Here is a 16,222-nt window from a genome sequence, read left to right on the forward strand (position 1 = left end):
TTTGTGATTCCTTGATCTCAAAATTCCTAATTGAATTATATTTCAAGATTAAGTGTAGTGCCAAAACATTGTGATCATTTGTACTGCAAAAGACACAATCTATTTTAGATTGCTGCTACTTTTATCTTCAGCCTTGCTGAAAGAGAGGTGTCCTCTGTGTAACATCAATCCAAGGAGCTTGACAGATGACATCTAGATTTTCTCTGAGGCTCTCTATGTTATACATTTTTGATGTATGAAAATGTGGTAGTTGCATGGATGTGTAACCCTTGTGAATTTTAAATTGTTTTTCTGGAAATTAGATTGCAAAAATTAGATCATGCATTCTGGAGTTTATATAATACAACAACTTCTATAAATTATTCTTCTTTAATGTCAAGCTTGCAAATAGATGCTTAGAAACATGAAGTAACTGAAACTGGGTTTGGGGGTTTGGTGGCTTTTTCCTTCCCCCAAAGCTGTGTACTCCAGTAAAAATAATGTTATTGTAAGATCAGTAATTTTGTTAAGGTTTAAAACCTATAAGAGACACTTTTTACAGGTGAGTGAGGGGAGAGATGTGTGAGATACATGACCTAGAGTGAAAGGCTTCCCTCCTGTGCCCAGCCATCATCCCTGGTGTGAGCTGTGGCATCACCTCCTGCGCACGTGGGAGCGCCTCTTGGGAGAGCAATGAACTTACTGTGTGCTGTCTGAAGGGCCGAACGGTGGAAGTAAAAGAAGAAAATATGAAAATACCGATTACTGAAAGGGAAGAAGTGGAATAAACCCTGTTGTTCTGTCCATGCACTGTTTCAAAAAGTACTAATTTGATTACTTCTCTGTTTCTTCTTCTCTGTCACTATCAATACTTATACAGCTCAGCCTCTGTTGTTGCAATCAGACTGATGTAAAGGAATTGACAAAATTTTAATGAAGGATTTTTTGTTGTGTAATATATTGGTGTTATTTCAGAATGTCTTAAAAACTGACAGCCTTTTTACACAATAGTGCTCTTTCTGCCTTTTGCTGTTGATGATATCCAAAATAAGAATTGTCTGATACTGGACTAAAAGATACATAAATGAAAAATCATAACCATGATGGTGAACTTTCCTGGTGACTAAATTATAGTAAGAAATCAGTGGAACTACTCTGGAAGATCAGTTAATAAATAGAAATTACATGTTTTTAAGTCAGTGTGGAATTTTTATACATCCTTGGAAATTATGAAAGCTCTACTTTGTCTTCATATGGAATTCCAACTTAACTACTGATATCCAAAACCGAAAGAAAAAAAAGGAGGAACAGAGATTAGATTTTTGTTTGGTAGTCCTGAAATCCTTCCCAGATACATATTTTTGTCTGAGGGACAGTATTTCAGTTTCCACTTCAGCTGTGGTACCTGACTGTTGATATTGTTGCTTTTAAACAGTGGATTTTTGATCAAGGTGGTCTGCTCTCCTGGGGCAAGTCGTATTTGTTCAGGTACCAGCCTCTTCCAGGAAGTCCTCTGTAAAGCTGATGGGATGCAGAAGAGAGTGCAGGTTCTCCTGTTGTTCTAGAGCAGGAGGGTTGAAAAGGAAGGAGCTTCTCCAGTGGTGTGCAAGGGAACAGAGAGAATATGAAGTTGCAAGCAGGAGAAAATCAGTTTAGTCCAATGAGGTTCAAATAAAATCGTCCTTTCTTTCAGAGTCAGAGCAGCCCTTTGCGTAGTCAGAATGCCTATAGTGGTAGCACTGAGATATTTGGAGGGAAGACATCTGGATCACGTGATATATTCTGTAGTCTTTGATTTTTTAATTTCATATTTCTGTAACTTAGTGGGATGGATGGATGGATGGATGGATGGATGGATGGATGGATGGATGGATGGATGGATGGATGGATGGATGGATAGACAGAGATAGATAGATAGATAGATAGATAGATAGATAGATAGATAGATAGACAGACAGACAGACAGACCTCTGAAGGAAAAAGAGATTTTTTTTCTCTTGTGTTGGACTTCAGTTTTAGGTTTTGCCATTTCAGTGTAATTCTGTAAAATGCTTCCCATGAGTGCCCTTGATCAATGGAATTAAACTAGTTGAATAGCATAGCCTCAGAAGCTGGGAAAATAAAAATTGGAAAAGTACTAGAGAAAATAAATTAATGAATTATTATATAATGCAGTTCAGTTTGCTTTGAAGCAGATTGCTTGCTGTAGGAAGGTTAATATTGACTATGCTTGTATGTTTTGTTTCTTGGCAGGTAACCCTGGACTGGCGGGTTATTACAGGACCTTTATACAGGCCTTATATTGTGGCCTAAACCAGCAGTATCCCGTGTGGGTTGTGAGCCATGCCGGACATTGTAAACCTCCGAGTGGGATGGAAATGATAGAAGGTACAATCCTGTAACTTGTGCATACAAATGTTTGTGCCCCTCTGATTTCCCCAGCAGAACTTGTACTTGTTAAAATCAGAATGACGTGAGTTTTAAATGTCTCTGCTGTATTTCCACAGAGCAGTTGTATGAGAAGAGAAGTAAGCTGAAATAAAAAAGTATTTTTGGGTAATTTAGATTTGCCAGACAAATAAGTGCTATTGAGAGAATAAGAATTTGCTGTTGGCAGTGTTTAGATACAATTTGCCGTGAAGTGTGTTTATGTTGAAAAGACTAGATTAGAAAAGTAAGTTTTTAAATTAAATGTCCAATTCAGGGATTGAGTATGTTGGGAGAGATTTAATTATCTCTGAATTTCATAATAGCTGTACTAAATTAGTGAATTTCCTGGAAGCAAGTACATCTTTCTAAGGCTGGTGTTCCCCAGGGGTCTGTGTTGGGTCCAGTCCCGTTTAACATCTTTAGTGATGATTTAGATGAGGGGATTGAGTCCATCATCAGCAAATTTGCTGATGACACCAAGCTGGGAGGGAGTCTTGACCTGCTGGAAGGCAGGAGGGCTCTGCAGAGGGATCTGGATAGACTTGAGAGATGGGCTGATTCCAATGGGATGAAGTTCAACAAGGCCAAGTGCCGGGTCCTGCACTTTGGCCACAACAACCCCCTGCAGTGCTACAGGCTGGGCACAGAGTGGCTGGAGAGCAGCCAGGCAGAAAGAGACCTTGGGGTACTAATTGACAGGAAGCTCAACATGAGCCAACAGTGTGCCCAGGTGGCCAAGAAGGCCAATGGGAAGCTGTCCTGTATCAAAAATAGCATGACCAGCAGGACCAGGACAGTGATCCTTCCCCTGTACTCTGCGTTGGTGAGGCCACACCTTGAGTGCTGTGTTCAGTTCTGGGCCCCTCAGTTCAGAAAGGATATTGAGGTGCTGGAGCGAGTCCAGAGAAGAGCAACAAAGCTGGTGAAGGGACTGGAGCACAAGCCCTATGGGGAGAGGCTGAGGAAGCTGGGGGTGTTTAGCCTGGAGAAGAGGAGGCTCAGAGGTGACCTCATCACTGTCTAGAACTACCTGAAGGGAAGTTCTAGCCAGGTGGGGGCTGGTCTCTTCTCCCAGGCACTCAGCAATAGGACAAGGGGGCACGATGGGCTTAAGCTCTGCCAGGGGAAATTTAAGTTGGAGATCAGAAAAAAATTCTTTACAGAGAGAGTGCTCAGGCATTGGAATGGGCTGCCCAGAGAGGTGGTGGATTCACCATCCCTGGAGATTTTTAAACTGAGATTGGACGTGGCGCTGAGTGCCATGATCTGGTAAATGGACTAGAGTTGGACGAAGGGTTGGACTCGATGATCTTGGAGGTCTTTTCCAACCCAATCGATTCTATGATTCTATGATTCTATTCTATGGGATGTTTACAGGGGAGAGCTCGCTTGTGTATTTGTTTAGAGTCAAAATTTTGACATGCAGATCTCCAGCAAGACATGGTAGCCAACTCAGAGCAAATACTGTCGGTGTACAACATTGTAAAATGAAGGGAGCCAGCAGCTAATCCTGTCCTAAAACTGCTTAGTGTCAGGATACCTCTGGACTTGGTCAAGCTGCAGTGATACAGCAGTAAATCAGTGTGATTCCTTAGGACCAAAAGGTTCAGCAATGTGAATTTGAAAACTTTGAATAAGAAACCATTTCAGCCATTTTAGCATAACTCTCCCTCACTATCTTTGGCACTTGAACTTCTAAGCCTTTTTATTGGTTTATTTAATCTCAAGTTTCAAAGTTAAAGATGAAATTTATATTTCTTTGGTAAACTTCCTGCCAGTCATTGTGTTGGAGTGTCAGGCTACCTAATGCTAGCACTTTTTCTGACAGGTGAGAAGTCCTTAGGTTTGTAATTTCTGGTACAGTATTATCCAGAGGGAACAGGGAGAAGTCTGGCAACAGAGTGAAGCTGAATTTATTACAGGGAACATTTGAAGGTCTCATAACCTGCACTGGGATCATGTCTATGAGTGTAGTTAGTAAAAAGAACCTTTGATAGTGAGAGATGTGTTTTGTGGCTTGAAATGGCTGAGCAAGTTGAAAGGGGAGGATTTTAGATTGAGACAGTAGGGATGTTCTCCCATTTCCACTGTGACAGTCCATGTGCTGCTAAACAGAGTGTAAACTTGGGTGGAGGAGAGCATACAGTACGTAAAAGCAGCTGATACCAAAACTGAGAGCAAACCTTTAGCTGACTTAACTGTATCCTTTTGCACTGACAGTGCTCCTGTGAGGGAGGGAACTTCCAGGAATGTGGTAGCTTAAGATGGACAGGTCAGAAGTGAAGTACCATGGGGAACGGTGCTGTGTCAAGGTTTGTTCAATATATTCACCCATGACCTGCAGAATGAGAGTAAACAAAGGAATCTCTCAGTTTGTGACTGGTACGTCATAGCATTTAATTGCTGGGAAGACATTGGATGTAACGAAACTGCAGAAACATCTTACAAAGTGTAATTAATGGGCAAAAAGATTGTAGAAAAGTGTCAGGGTAGATAAATATGAGTTAATGCATCTGACAGAAAAGATCTCCCTTAACTCTACCTGGGCAGTCCTTGACTTGGAGTTCATTTGCAAAACTTAGGGAAGATAAGTTTTCTTATATTAATCATTTCCCATTGAACAGTGGCAGAAAAAATTTAAGGCAGCAAATCATTGGTCATAAGGAATGTTGCAGGCAAGGCAAGAGGCATTGGTTTGTTACTGTATGTGACCACAGTGGACCCAGATCTTGAATATTAGAGTGCAGTTCTGGTGGGCATCTCAGGGACAGCTTTTTAAAGAGTGAAGCTGGGGAGTGAATGCAGAAAGAGAACTAAAACAATGGAGTAAGCAGCCTCCTTGTTATGGTCTGATTTGGAGACCATAAAGCCTTCTCAGGAGCATGACCGAGTATCCAAAATCCTGACAGTAAATAAGGTAAATGCAGAATAAAATATACCAGATTCAATATTGAACTAATGGTCACTTAATGATACAAACTGATTTAAAACAAGTTAGAGAAAGTACCTATTTTTTTATTTATTTTTTAGAGTAACAGGTGAAAAATTGAAAAACAGGTGAAGGGACTGGAGCTCAAGCCCTATGGGGAGAGGCTGAGGGAGCTGGGGGTGTTTAGCCTGGAGAAGAGGAGGCTCAGAGGTGACCTCATCACTGTCTAGAACTACCTGAAGGGAAGTTCTGGCCAGGTGGGGGCTGGTCTCTTCTCCCAGGCACTCAGCAATAGGACAAGGGGGCACGGGCTTAAGCTCTGCCAGGGGAAATTTAAGTTGGAGATCAGAAAAAAATTCTTTACAGAGAGAGTGCTCAGGCATTGGAATGGGCTGCCCAGAGAGGTGGTGGATTCACCATCCCTAGAGATTTTTAAGTGCAGATTGGACGTGGCGCTGAGTGCCATGATCTGGTAAATGGACTGGAGTTGGACGAAGAGTTGGACTCGATGATCTCGGAGATCTTTTCCAACCCAATCGATTCTATGATTCTATGAAATTTAGAGTTAACAGCCAAAGCACTATATATGCAGGGCAGGTTATATGAGAAGCCTTAAAATTATAAAACAACCTGATGGACAAGTGCTGAAAGAGGCAGATTCTTTGTTGTGCAAGGCTGCCCCTGGTCCCAGTGCCATCCTGTGGCAGGGTTGTGAGCCTGAGAGATTCATCACAAGAGGAAGGGATGTACAGAGTGTCCAGGCTTAATGCCTCAATAGCATCTTCTCTTGCCACTGCTGAACTTGGAGGATTCACATGCCTGACCCAGTAAGGTGTCCTTTAAAAATTAAGGTGTACTGTAAAAATTAAGGTCCTCTGTAAAAATTCAGTGTATTCCAATGTGCTTCATGTGGCCATTTCATAAAACTTCATCTAAAATAACCTCATGCAAATCCTCTGAGAATGTTCAGTGTGTCGTCATAACAAGGATGAGAACAAAAATTTATGAAGAAAACATTTGAATCTCTGACACCATTGATTTTTCAGATCATAATCTAGCAAACAAAATAAAAAAAAGAGGTGCGGAAAGAGGGGGAGCTACCAAAAAAACCCAGTTCATACTGATGCATTTAAAACAGTGGTCTGCAAGCATTTTTGCTCATGCACTACTGTCACTAAAAAGTTTTTGGGCACACCCCTCAACATCTCTTTTTTTAAAATATAAATTATATGCATACTTTTCTGGTATTTCCTTCCTATACCCTACTGTGCATGCAACCCTTTTCAGAGACAACTGATTTAAAGTGTGCAAGCATTTAAATAGGGCACAGCTTACAAATGATGGTGCCTGTATAGGGGTCTAAACCAAAGCAAACTGTGTGAGAGTACTACACCTGCTTATATTTAGATCAAGTAGATTTTGAAAAGTCTCAGAAAGACTAAAGCAAGTTTTCCAACAGCAAACATCAATCACAGGCTACTTCTTAATTGAAGGCATATCACCTAGCAATTTGGAAACCAAACAATACTACACTCTTCATGTTCACTTCTGTATGATATGCTTCTGTTCAGAGAGCTTTTCCAGGCTCTGCCCCATGAAGACTTAGACCACTGATTGAACATTTCATTGGTGTAATTCTGCTCCCAGCAATCAATCCACTCTGCAAAATTATTTGAAACACTTTTTTACTCCAGGAATGCAATACAAAAGTTATACCTCAATTTCAATGTCCTCCTCCTCCTCTGCTTTTAAAAAAGCACTTGTTTTGAACCCTGCTGTGACTGTAAAACAGGCCAACATCAATCCTTAGGTGTAGGTGAAATTAGAAAAAGGAGAACAGTTTTCTGACTCTCATTTTGCTTTAAATTGAAATTAAAAAAAAACGTGTAGACAGCCTGTGTACATACATAGGTATGCCTAAAAATGGCCTGATTCTGTGGACATCTGCTGTGGCTTAACAAGAAATAGGAAATAGGACATCTCAGACATAGGTAAGAGTAAAATCATAGAATCTTTAAGATTGGAAAGGATCATTAAATGCAACCTTTGACCAAATACCACCATGCCCATTAAATCATATCACAAGGTGCCACCTCTACTTGTTTTTTGGACACTTCCAGGTGACTCCACCACTTCCCTGGGGAGCTTGTTCCAATGTTAAACCACGCTTTTGGTGAAAAGAATTTTCCTAATATCCAACTTGAATCTCCTTTGGCACAACTTGAGGTCATTTCCCCTTGCCTTGTTGTTTGTTACCTGGGAGAGGCTGACCAGCCCCTGGCTGCACCCTTCTTTCAGGGAGTTGTAGAGAGCAAGAAGTCCTCTCTGAGCCTACTTTTCTCCAGGCTGGGCACCCCTCAGCTGCCTCTCAAAAGACTTGTGCTCCAGACCCTTCGTTGTCTTCCTCAGGGCATTCTCTGGCACCTCAGTGTCCTTCAACAACTAAAATACGGTTTTGAGTTTTTTATCCTTAGGACTGCCAAGACACTGGTTTTGGTAGTGAAGCAAGATTGAGAGTAAAGAAAAATTAAATTATTTATTTGTATGTTGTAATAACCTTTGTATGCCAAGTGCTGTAAGAATATGGAATCATGTGATTCATATCTTAGTTGATTAGAGACACGATGCATTAAAATACTGTATACCTAATAAATAGCTAGTCATTACTCATCTCTTAATGATACAATATTTGGTCAAATAGATTATATTAAATATCTTGAGCTTTCTAAACTGTGCAGATGCGTATTGGGCTGTACACAGTCAAATTAGAAATACTTTTTATTGTTTTAGCAAGATGTGTTTTTCTTTTGAAACAGATTATCTACTGAATATTCCATTGCTTTACTTCTGAATCACTATTAGCCTGGCATCTGAATGAAATAACATTCTTAATAGTCAACTTACAAGGTAAAATTCTAGTTTGAACTTTTATATTCTGTGGACTATAGAAGACAATAGCGTGTCCTTAAAATCTGTTAAACTAACCTTAGTTCATGGTTCTTGATAAAAGAGGTGGGTAATGATTGATTTCTAGTCCATCAAAAGAGGTTTTCCATTGCTTTCCCTTTACACAGGGAGAGTAGGGCATTCAGAACATTTTGAAACTGAATTACATCCTTAAGAAAGAATAAGGGAAAAGCACAGAAGTGGTGAAGGGATAATAAATTATCTGTGGAGGCACTGATTATGTGATCCCAAAATGTTAATGTACCATCAGTGTGAAGTTTTGAAGTGAAATTAAATTGTGTAAAAAAAAAAACCCAAGCTCTAATGTTACAGGAAAATTTGGAAGCCATGGGCAGCTTGAATTTATGTGATATATTGCTTCTTGGCTGTTGTTACAATTCATCTGAATGGAGTTTACTTTTGCAGCCCTCTGGCTTCTAGTGAAACTGCAGAATTGACCGTGAGTGAGAGTCTGCCTGTAGCTCAAGTGATATAAATTTACAAAAAAATGACTGAAATTGTTTGTGTAAAACTGAATTTGTACTTCAGCAAGTCAGTAATCTCATTAATTCCTAGATAGTTATCCACCAAATGACAGATAGAAGTGTGGGTGTGCTTAGCAGATACAAGCCATACGTTTCTACCATCACTATACACTGTGCTGGCAGGAAAAAGTCTAAAATAGTAGCTTGAGCAAGACAAGGAGCTTGGTGTTCTATAATAAGAGGGTTACGAGTTATTTAGGACAGTGATTCCCAGACTGTGGTCTGTGGGTCACTGGTGGTTCCCAGGACACTTGCTTGTGGTCCAGGAAGAGCTGGCTGATCAGATGGAGCTGGCACTCTCTCTGCTTTCCACTTGCTAAGCAGAATGAATAGTAACTAAGAATACTTTTCCAATAACACTTCTTTTGTGTAAGCATTTGCTGCGGTGCTGTTAGAGATGTTGTGCCACCACAAATGTGTGGTGAGGGTGAGCAGTGGGATTGTGGTCTGCCCTGCTGCAAACAGGAGAGGAGGAGGTCATGAAAGTTGGGTGTTCCAAGAACTGGGCTCCTAAAAATAGGGACTCATCCTTGTTGTTGGGTGTCATAGAATCATAGAATGGCCTAAGTTGTAAGGCACCTTAGAGATCACTTAGTTCCAACTCTCCTGCTGTGGACACAGACACCTTTCACTAGACCGGGTTGCTTAGAGGTACATCCAACCTGGCCTTAAATGCTTCCAGGGAGAGAAGTTACTCAGGCACAGGGACTCCATATATATTTGGTAATTTTCACTGGCTTGTGACTCAGTTATTTTAAGTAAAGTAGATATTTTTAACTATTGCTGAAGATGGAGAATACCTACACTGCTGAATCAGGTGAATCAGAGCTACTTGCAGCCTATTTGGTCAGTACAAAACCACTCAAAATAAGTCTCTATAGCAATTAAGAGGTTTTGACCAGCAAATCCTTATCTGAGTTTCAGCACTGTTTGGTCAGTAGTAGCAGCAGAGATGTGGCCACATTGAGGTCCACAGTGATATCCGTTTTTAAAAGGCATTTATATCTTACACATTTATATATACATATATCTATATCTATATATACATATATATACACTATATAGGGAGAAAAGCAGTAGGAAGTCAGCTGGGCTGGCATCTCACATGCATACTTTAAGCTTCTGCACACACACATTTGATTCACATTACATACATTTAATTCACATTAATTTCTATTTCAACAACATTTTCTGCTTCCTAGGCATATAAATATCTGAGTCAATGAAAGATGGATTGTCTTTAATATAAGTTCTTTTGAGGTTTAGTTAGCTATATTTATATATTACAGGCCCAGAGAACACTGTAGTCGTGTTTATGTCCCAGAACACATTAAAATTCAGCTTAATTTTAATGCAAAATTATATGACAAGATGTCTCCCAGTCTAGGGGTATCACAGCGTATAGATACATTAAACCCCCCAAATTTCAAGCGTGCCATTCAGGTAGAGTTATTTTGGTTTTATAACTATTTCATAGCCAAGTGTGATTTTTTTAACATATAGAGAGGAGAAGCATCCTGTTTATGGAGCTGGTCTTGGCACTGATTAATCACATTGAGCTCCTCACATGGTATTAGTCAACAGCGAGGGATCCACATCGGGCTGTGCACAGAGGGACTGGTTGTTTTCACAGGATGGGACAGGAACTGTCAGCTCAGTGCTGCCCCTCCTGATCCAGCAACTGGTGTTGCCCAGAAACCTTATTCCTTCCTTCTCTTGGAAGAGGCAGCCTAAGTAAGGAAGTGTGTGTGCATATGTAAAAGTTATTATGAGGCATTTTAATGTTGAGGTTTTTGTCCTTGCCTGGTAAGATCTGAATTTTACTGTATGGTTTTAGAGCTAGATGTCTATTTTAAGGAGGAAACAAATGGTCATTTCATGTTATGAACCCACTGGAATGTTTGAAATCTAAATGTGTGAAAAGTAAGCAGCCCTAGGGATGCTGCAGTACTCCGTTTACTTCTTTCCTTTGAGCCACATTCAGTTAATTATTCATGGAGGTCCCATAATCATGCCCATAATTATGCAAATACATCCATAGAGTGAAAACTTGGCATTTGGCATTGACTTTATCAGTCCTACTTAATTTTAAGCATATGTTTAAAAGTCCTGCTCAATTCAAAATCAAAACAAAGAAAATAAAATGTTGTCATATGTGAAGTATTTCTGAGTTTCTCTGTTGTTTTCTTTTCTGGCCATCCAAAATGATAACAATTTTACCTGCTTACAGCATCATACCTTAGCAGCCATGTATTTATTTGTATTGATCACTTCAACACTATGAAGCTGCTTTTGGTGCTACTTAATATGTAGCTCTATAGCATTGACTACAATGAAGTAGTGACTTATCTTTGTTGACATTCCAAAGAATAGGACTTTGTCTTTACATTTCTTCTGGCTATATGTGTACCTTGGGCATGTTGCCATAGTTGCTGTGCTGGGAATTCAGGCCAGTGACTAAGAATGAAACCTTCAGCATTTTCTTCAGGAAGGTTAAAAAGGGAACTGCTATCTTGGTAATAGAGAATTAATTTTTAAATAATGTAACAGAACACTGTAGAAGAAAAGATATAAATCAGAATTTAAAGTCATTGTTTGACAAAAATGTGTTTCCTCCTGAAGGATACAGAACTTGCACTACACAGCACATGCTAATGGTTATTTAAAGCATCAGCAACTGATAAAGTAACCTGCTACATTACATAAAGTAGGAGGTGAAATTCTACTTGTTCTCAGTTTTGCCAATGATTTTCATGAAGTCAGGCTTTTACATATGCTGTTTTGTCCATTTCTCTTTTGCCAGCAGGGATCAGTGCTGGGAGTCATTGAACTCTGTCTGGTTCCCTTTGCTGTCAGCTCCCACTCCTTGTGCAAAGAGGAGCCCACACAGAGATTGCAATGCTTTCCAAGCCAGGTAGCTGTTAGGATCATGGACTGACTGCTGTGAGGAAGCACTGCAATGCAGAATATTCTGCATATGTGCTGTGGTACAGCCCTCACCACTGGTAGCAGGGGGTCATGTTCTCTACTGAAATAAACTGAAATACCTCTTTTCAGTCAGCACTGTGGCACCAGTTTACAGCAGCAGGGAATATAAGATAATAATTTTGAAAGCCTCGTATAATCTATAAATTTTAAAGGATACAGATGAAAGATGAAAAAATGTTATGTTTGCCTAAGTGGATAGTTTGTTCCTTAAGAAGAATGCTAAATGCTTCTATTAAAATAGTGTCATCCAAGGTGAATATATACAAGAGTAAAGAAGAAGGACTGAGTTTACTCAATGCCATCCTAAACGCCATTATAGGAGCTGGTGAAGCAAGAAGTTCATTAGTGTTATTTTAGTGTTATTCTCAAGAAAAGTGTTACTTTGGTATTATTCTGAGGAGTTACACTTAGTTTAACATGTCAGTCTTGGTCTATATTTCAGTTCTGAATAAAATTTTGGGTTGGATTTTCAAGAAAAATTGGGATTGGCCTAACAAATGAAAAGTTATTGCTCAAATTCAGTAGAAGTATCAAACATTTAATAATATGTCACCAATCGATATGTCTAGTCACTGTAAAGTACAAATTCTGCATTGTTACTTGGGCTACTCCATAACTGCGCCTCTCAGCAGCTTCCTTTTTCCCTTTTCCTCCTCTTAACATCGTGGTGTGCTCCTTCTCATTTTTTTCTTACTTTGGAAATAATTCTTTTTATTTCCTGCCTGTGAAATAACATGGGTTGTCTTCCTTGGCCAGCTGTCTTACTCTGCTCCAAACTTTGGCTCTCCCCTGTTTGCTCTAAGTCCTTCTTTCTCTGTATCTGTTTAAACTTCCCAAAGTTTTGAAGTGCTGTTTTCAATAGGTGTGACTGTTGGACTTGCCTACTGCAGCGCAGCACCTCATTTGTCATACACCAAAGGAATCAATGCCTGTGAAGTGATACTCATCTGTTTTTGTTCCCTTCAACACTCACAGAATTTCCACTGTCCTTTCTTTACCATCTGTGTTATACCTACCCGGTCTTGGTGATACACAGAACTCATCACTATTCTGGTTTTCTTCCATTGTTAAACTGTATAAAAGCAAGTTTTGTTGAAGCGTGCAGCTTTGTTTGTGGGAGCAAGTGGAGGGAATTCAGAGCCTTTCACTTGACTTCAGTGTGTCCAGAAAACAAGAAACATAACATGCACTATCAGCTTCCCATGGGCTCAGACCTCTTTGCTTTTGCTCCTAGAGGTCACTTTATGTTGGAAATTCAGATATGCTCCTATACCGTGATGGTTCTGTAACCTCTACACTGCCAAGTGTTGGGGTTGTTTTTAATTTTTGTTGTACTGGTTGTTTTCTCTCTTTATAATATGATGCTGAAAATTCTTACAGATTGCACTTTCTGCAGTTATTCAGCTGACTGACTGCAGAATGCAGTCATTCAAATACAGAAAATATTTCTATCTATGTTATGTGAAAAACCCATATTACATTTGATTTATGCATGTTAAAGTGGCTGGAATGGAGACATTGAATGATGTAAAACTGCATAATATAACACTCTTTAATGATGTTTGCCTTGCCAAAATTGGAGACAACCAACATAATTCTGCTTCAAAGTTTGTACCATTATCTCATCATAGCTTGGTGACAGTTACTTTAAGAGGGAAGCAAGACTGGGAATGCAAGATAAAATAACTTTCTAACAGATACCTAAATTAAATAAGTTCAGTGTGCTTCTGTATGCTTGTAATAAAAATTTGTGGTTTAGTATTTGTCATGTTTATTAGTTCATTCTATTAGGCTATGCTGGTACTAATTTAATTATAATACAGCTTCCTTTGAAAAACAGATTAGGTGTTAAACAAGTGTCCCACCAATAGGTATGTAGATAGCAAAGGAAATCAGTGGTTCGATTTGTAGAATAAAGTCTTGTTATTTTTCTAGTAAAGAAAATAATACTTATGACCACTTCAGTATCTTGAGTAAATTGTAATTTATTTGGGGAGGATACCTTTACAAAAAGTAATTGCTCCAATAAACACTAATGACTGGTATGTTTATCTTAAAAGTTTCATGACCAGTTCCTGAGGGTGCTAGGGCCAGCCTAAGGTCTAAGGGTTAATCTAACACACAGTGCTTTAAGACCTGGTTCCTGGTGTCAGGAGGAGTTCTTCAACATTTATTGAAAATTCTTTCATGGCTTCCATCCCATTTGTTTGGCATTTTGCTTGCTGATGCAAAATTTTCAGAGTTCACTAATCAAATGAAAGATTGGGTGAAATATTCAGGCTTTATGCAATATATTTTTAGGGGATGCCCATAGTAGACCCACAAACTTTAATCTCAGTTTTTAAGCTTACAGTTCTATTTAAACACTTTCAAATGGCATCATTCAGTTGTAAGGCATCATTGTCTTTTGCTGTAAGAACAAAAGCAATCAAATGATTTATTTGATTTCCAGAATTAGACTTCTGATTATACACACCATTTTAAAAGCTAATTCTTCTGAGTAATTTACTTGTGGATTGGCTTTCTGACTGTCACTACATGAAGGGAAAGAGGAAACTTCCCAGAGGTGGCTTCACCTAAACAGAAGTTACTCAGTCACAACTGATGCTCCTCCCACCAGTATGTGTATGTTTTTGTAGTGGAAAAAGGTGATGGTGCATAAAGTGGAAAATGCTTGGCGTAATACATTGGTTGTACTAAGGACATGTCATGGAGACACAGAGGACTTAACATGACTCTGAACTAACTCTCCTGACCTATTTGATTGGCTCTACTTGAGTCTGTGCCTTTTCATATGCTTTGATATTGTCACTGACCTGTCAGTATCTTCTTCCGCTTTGCATCACACAGCTGAAATGAGTGGCATCTTCAGAGGGAGTGGTGAATCTTTTTCTAGCCCCTCATTCAGTCTCCAGATACTTACTGGTCCTTACCCTGAAAAAGGTCCAATTTTGAAATTTCTTGACCACAAGAGTTTATGTGAGTTGTTCATTAGAGATTGTCCTTAGATATCCTACTGTCGCCTCGTAGCATAAATGGTCCAGGGAAGAAGATGACACAGTGCAAGTAGACCAGTGGTTTTTACCTCTCTTTCCTTCATGACATAAAATCACAAGTCACCTTTTCACATAATTCATTACTTGTTCATAAGTTATTTGGAGGCCTTGTGTGTGAGCAGATCTTGGGACAGGCTTCAAAGTCACTCACTAACAAGTGAACGAGTGTCTGTATGCACTGAGCTCAAATACTCAGTCACCTGTTGTCAGTTTGAACATTGGACATGTAAGCCTTCCCTTGTGAAATCTGTAAAGTACAGAAGCATGCAGAAATTTGAGGGTACTGTTGGAAAATCTGGCCACCAGTATCTTTTTGAATCATCCAGTAAAAAGTAGTCTATGATTTTTGGAGACTTTTAAATGAAAGGCTAAATTTTATGAATTGCCAGCCTAAAGTCTGCTCGTATAACTGCTATGCTTTTTTTTCTGCTTAAGAATTTCCCTTGCATAAACAGCAGAAAAACAAACAAACACAATTCTGTTATTTCCCTGAAAACCAAAGTCCTCTTTCCTAGCAAGATTAACTTGTCGACTAATCTTAGAGCAAACATTTTATTTTAATCTGTCATTGTTTTCTGCCTGTGGTTTTAGCGGAGGTCAGAAAAAGAGATTCATTAAAGTGATGTTGCATTTGTTTTTCTGAAAGCACATCAGAAGATTAATGCTTTTCCAAAGAAAATAAAGAAATACAGTATTTCTTTTAATACTCTTCAGCTAAATAACATCTTAAAATCACATGTCTTGGCTCAGATGGGGTGTTTGCAGCATAAGGTACAAGTCATACAATTTCTACTATCTGAAAACTGCTTAAATGAACTCTCCTTCAGCCATGGCATGTATTCCACACCTGAGGTGAAGTCACTCTGGTCCCTTCTCTGATGTAGAGCCATTGGAGAGCTGACTGCCAGTGTGTTTGTGCAAGTCTGTTTGCTTATACAAAGAACCCATTTAAGCTTCTCCACCCAAGAATTTCATGTTGATTTTGGATAATCCCTGGGTGATTTTATTCTGTAAAATAAATAAATAAATCTTCCAAACTTGTGACGCAGCCCAGCTCTCAAATATTTTGGACTATTAGAAGTTTAGCATTTGTGCTGAAGAAACATGAAGTGACACAAGGCGTGGGCAACTTTATATTTGTCCAGATATAAAATAGGATATGTATTTCAATATAGGGTTATATGATGCTGGAGTTTCACCTGATGAGTGCAGGGTCAGTCCATGATGAGAGTTATGTGTGTGGATCACCAGACCCCACACTGCACACTCATTCTCCAGTATGGCTCTCTAGGAATAGTGCCAAGGTGATTGGGTTTGGCAACAAACCAATATTTCAGAAGAAAAGGAAA

General features: G+C 39.3%; 1 protein-coding gene across 3 annotated transcripts in view; it reads left to right on the forward strand.

Moving 5' to 3' along the window:
• LDAH (lipid droplet associated hydrolase) overlaps window positions 1–16,222 on the forward strand; it is a 116,406-nt gene that overhangs the window by 30,559 nt on the left and 69,625 nt on the right. For all 3 annotated transcript variants that reach the window (XM_071548279.1, XM_071548278.1, XM_071548280.1), the window contains one exon: window positions 2,233–2,367. In XM_071548279.1, the coding sequence (XP_071404380.1) occupies window positions 2,233–2,367 (135 nt within the window). The remainder of the gene's footprint in view (window positions 1–2,232; window positions 2,368–16,222) is intronic.

The sequence above is a fragment of the Pithys albifrons genome, chromosome 2 (genome assembly GCF_047495875.1).
Source record: "Pithys albifrons albifrons isolate INPA30051 chromosome 2, PitAlb_v1, whole genome shotgun sequence".
Classification (NCBI taxonomy): Eukaryota; Metazoa; Chordata; class Aves; order Passeriformes; family Thamnophilidae; genus Pithys; species Pithys albifrons.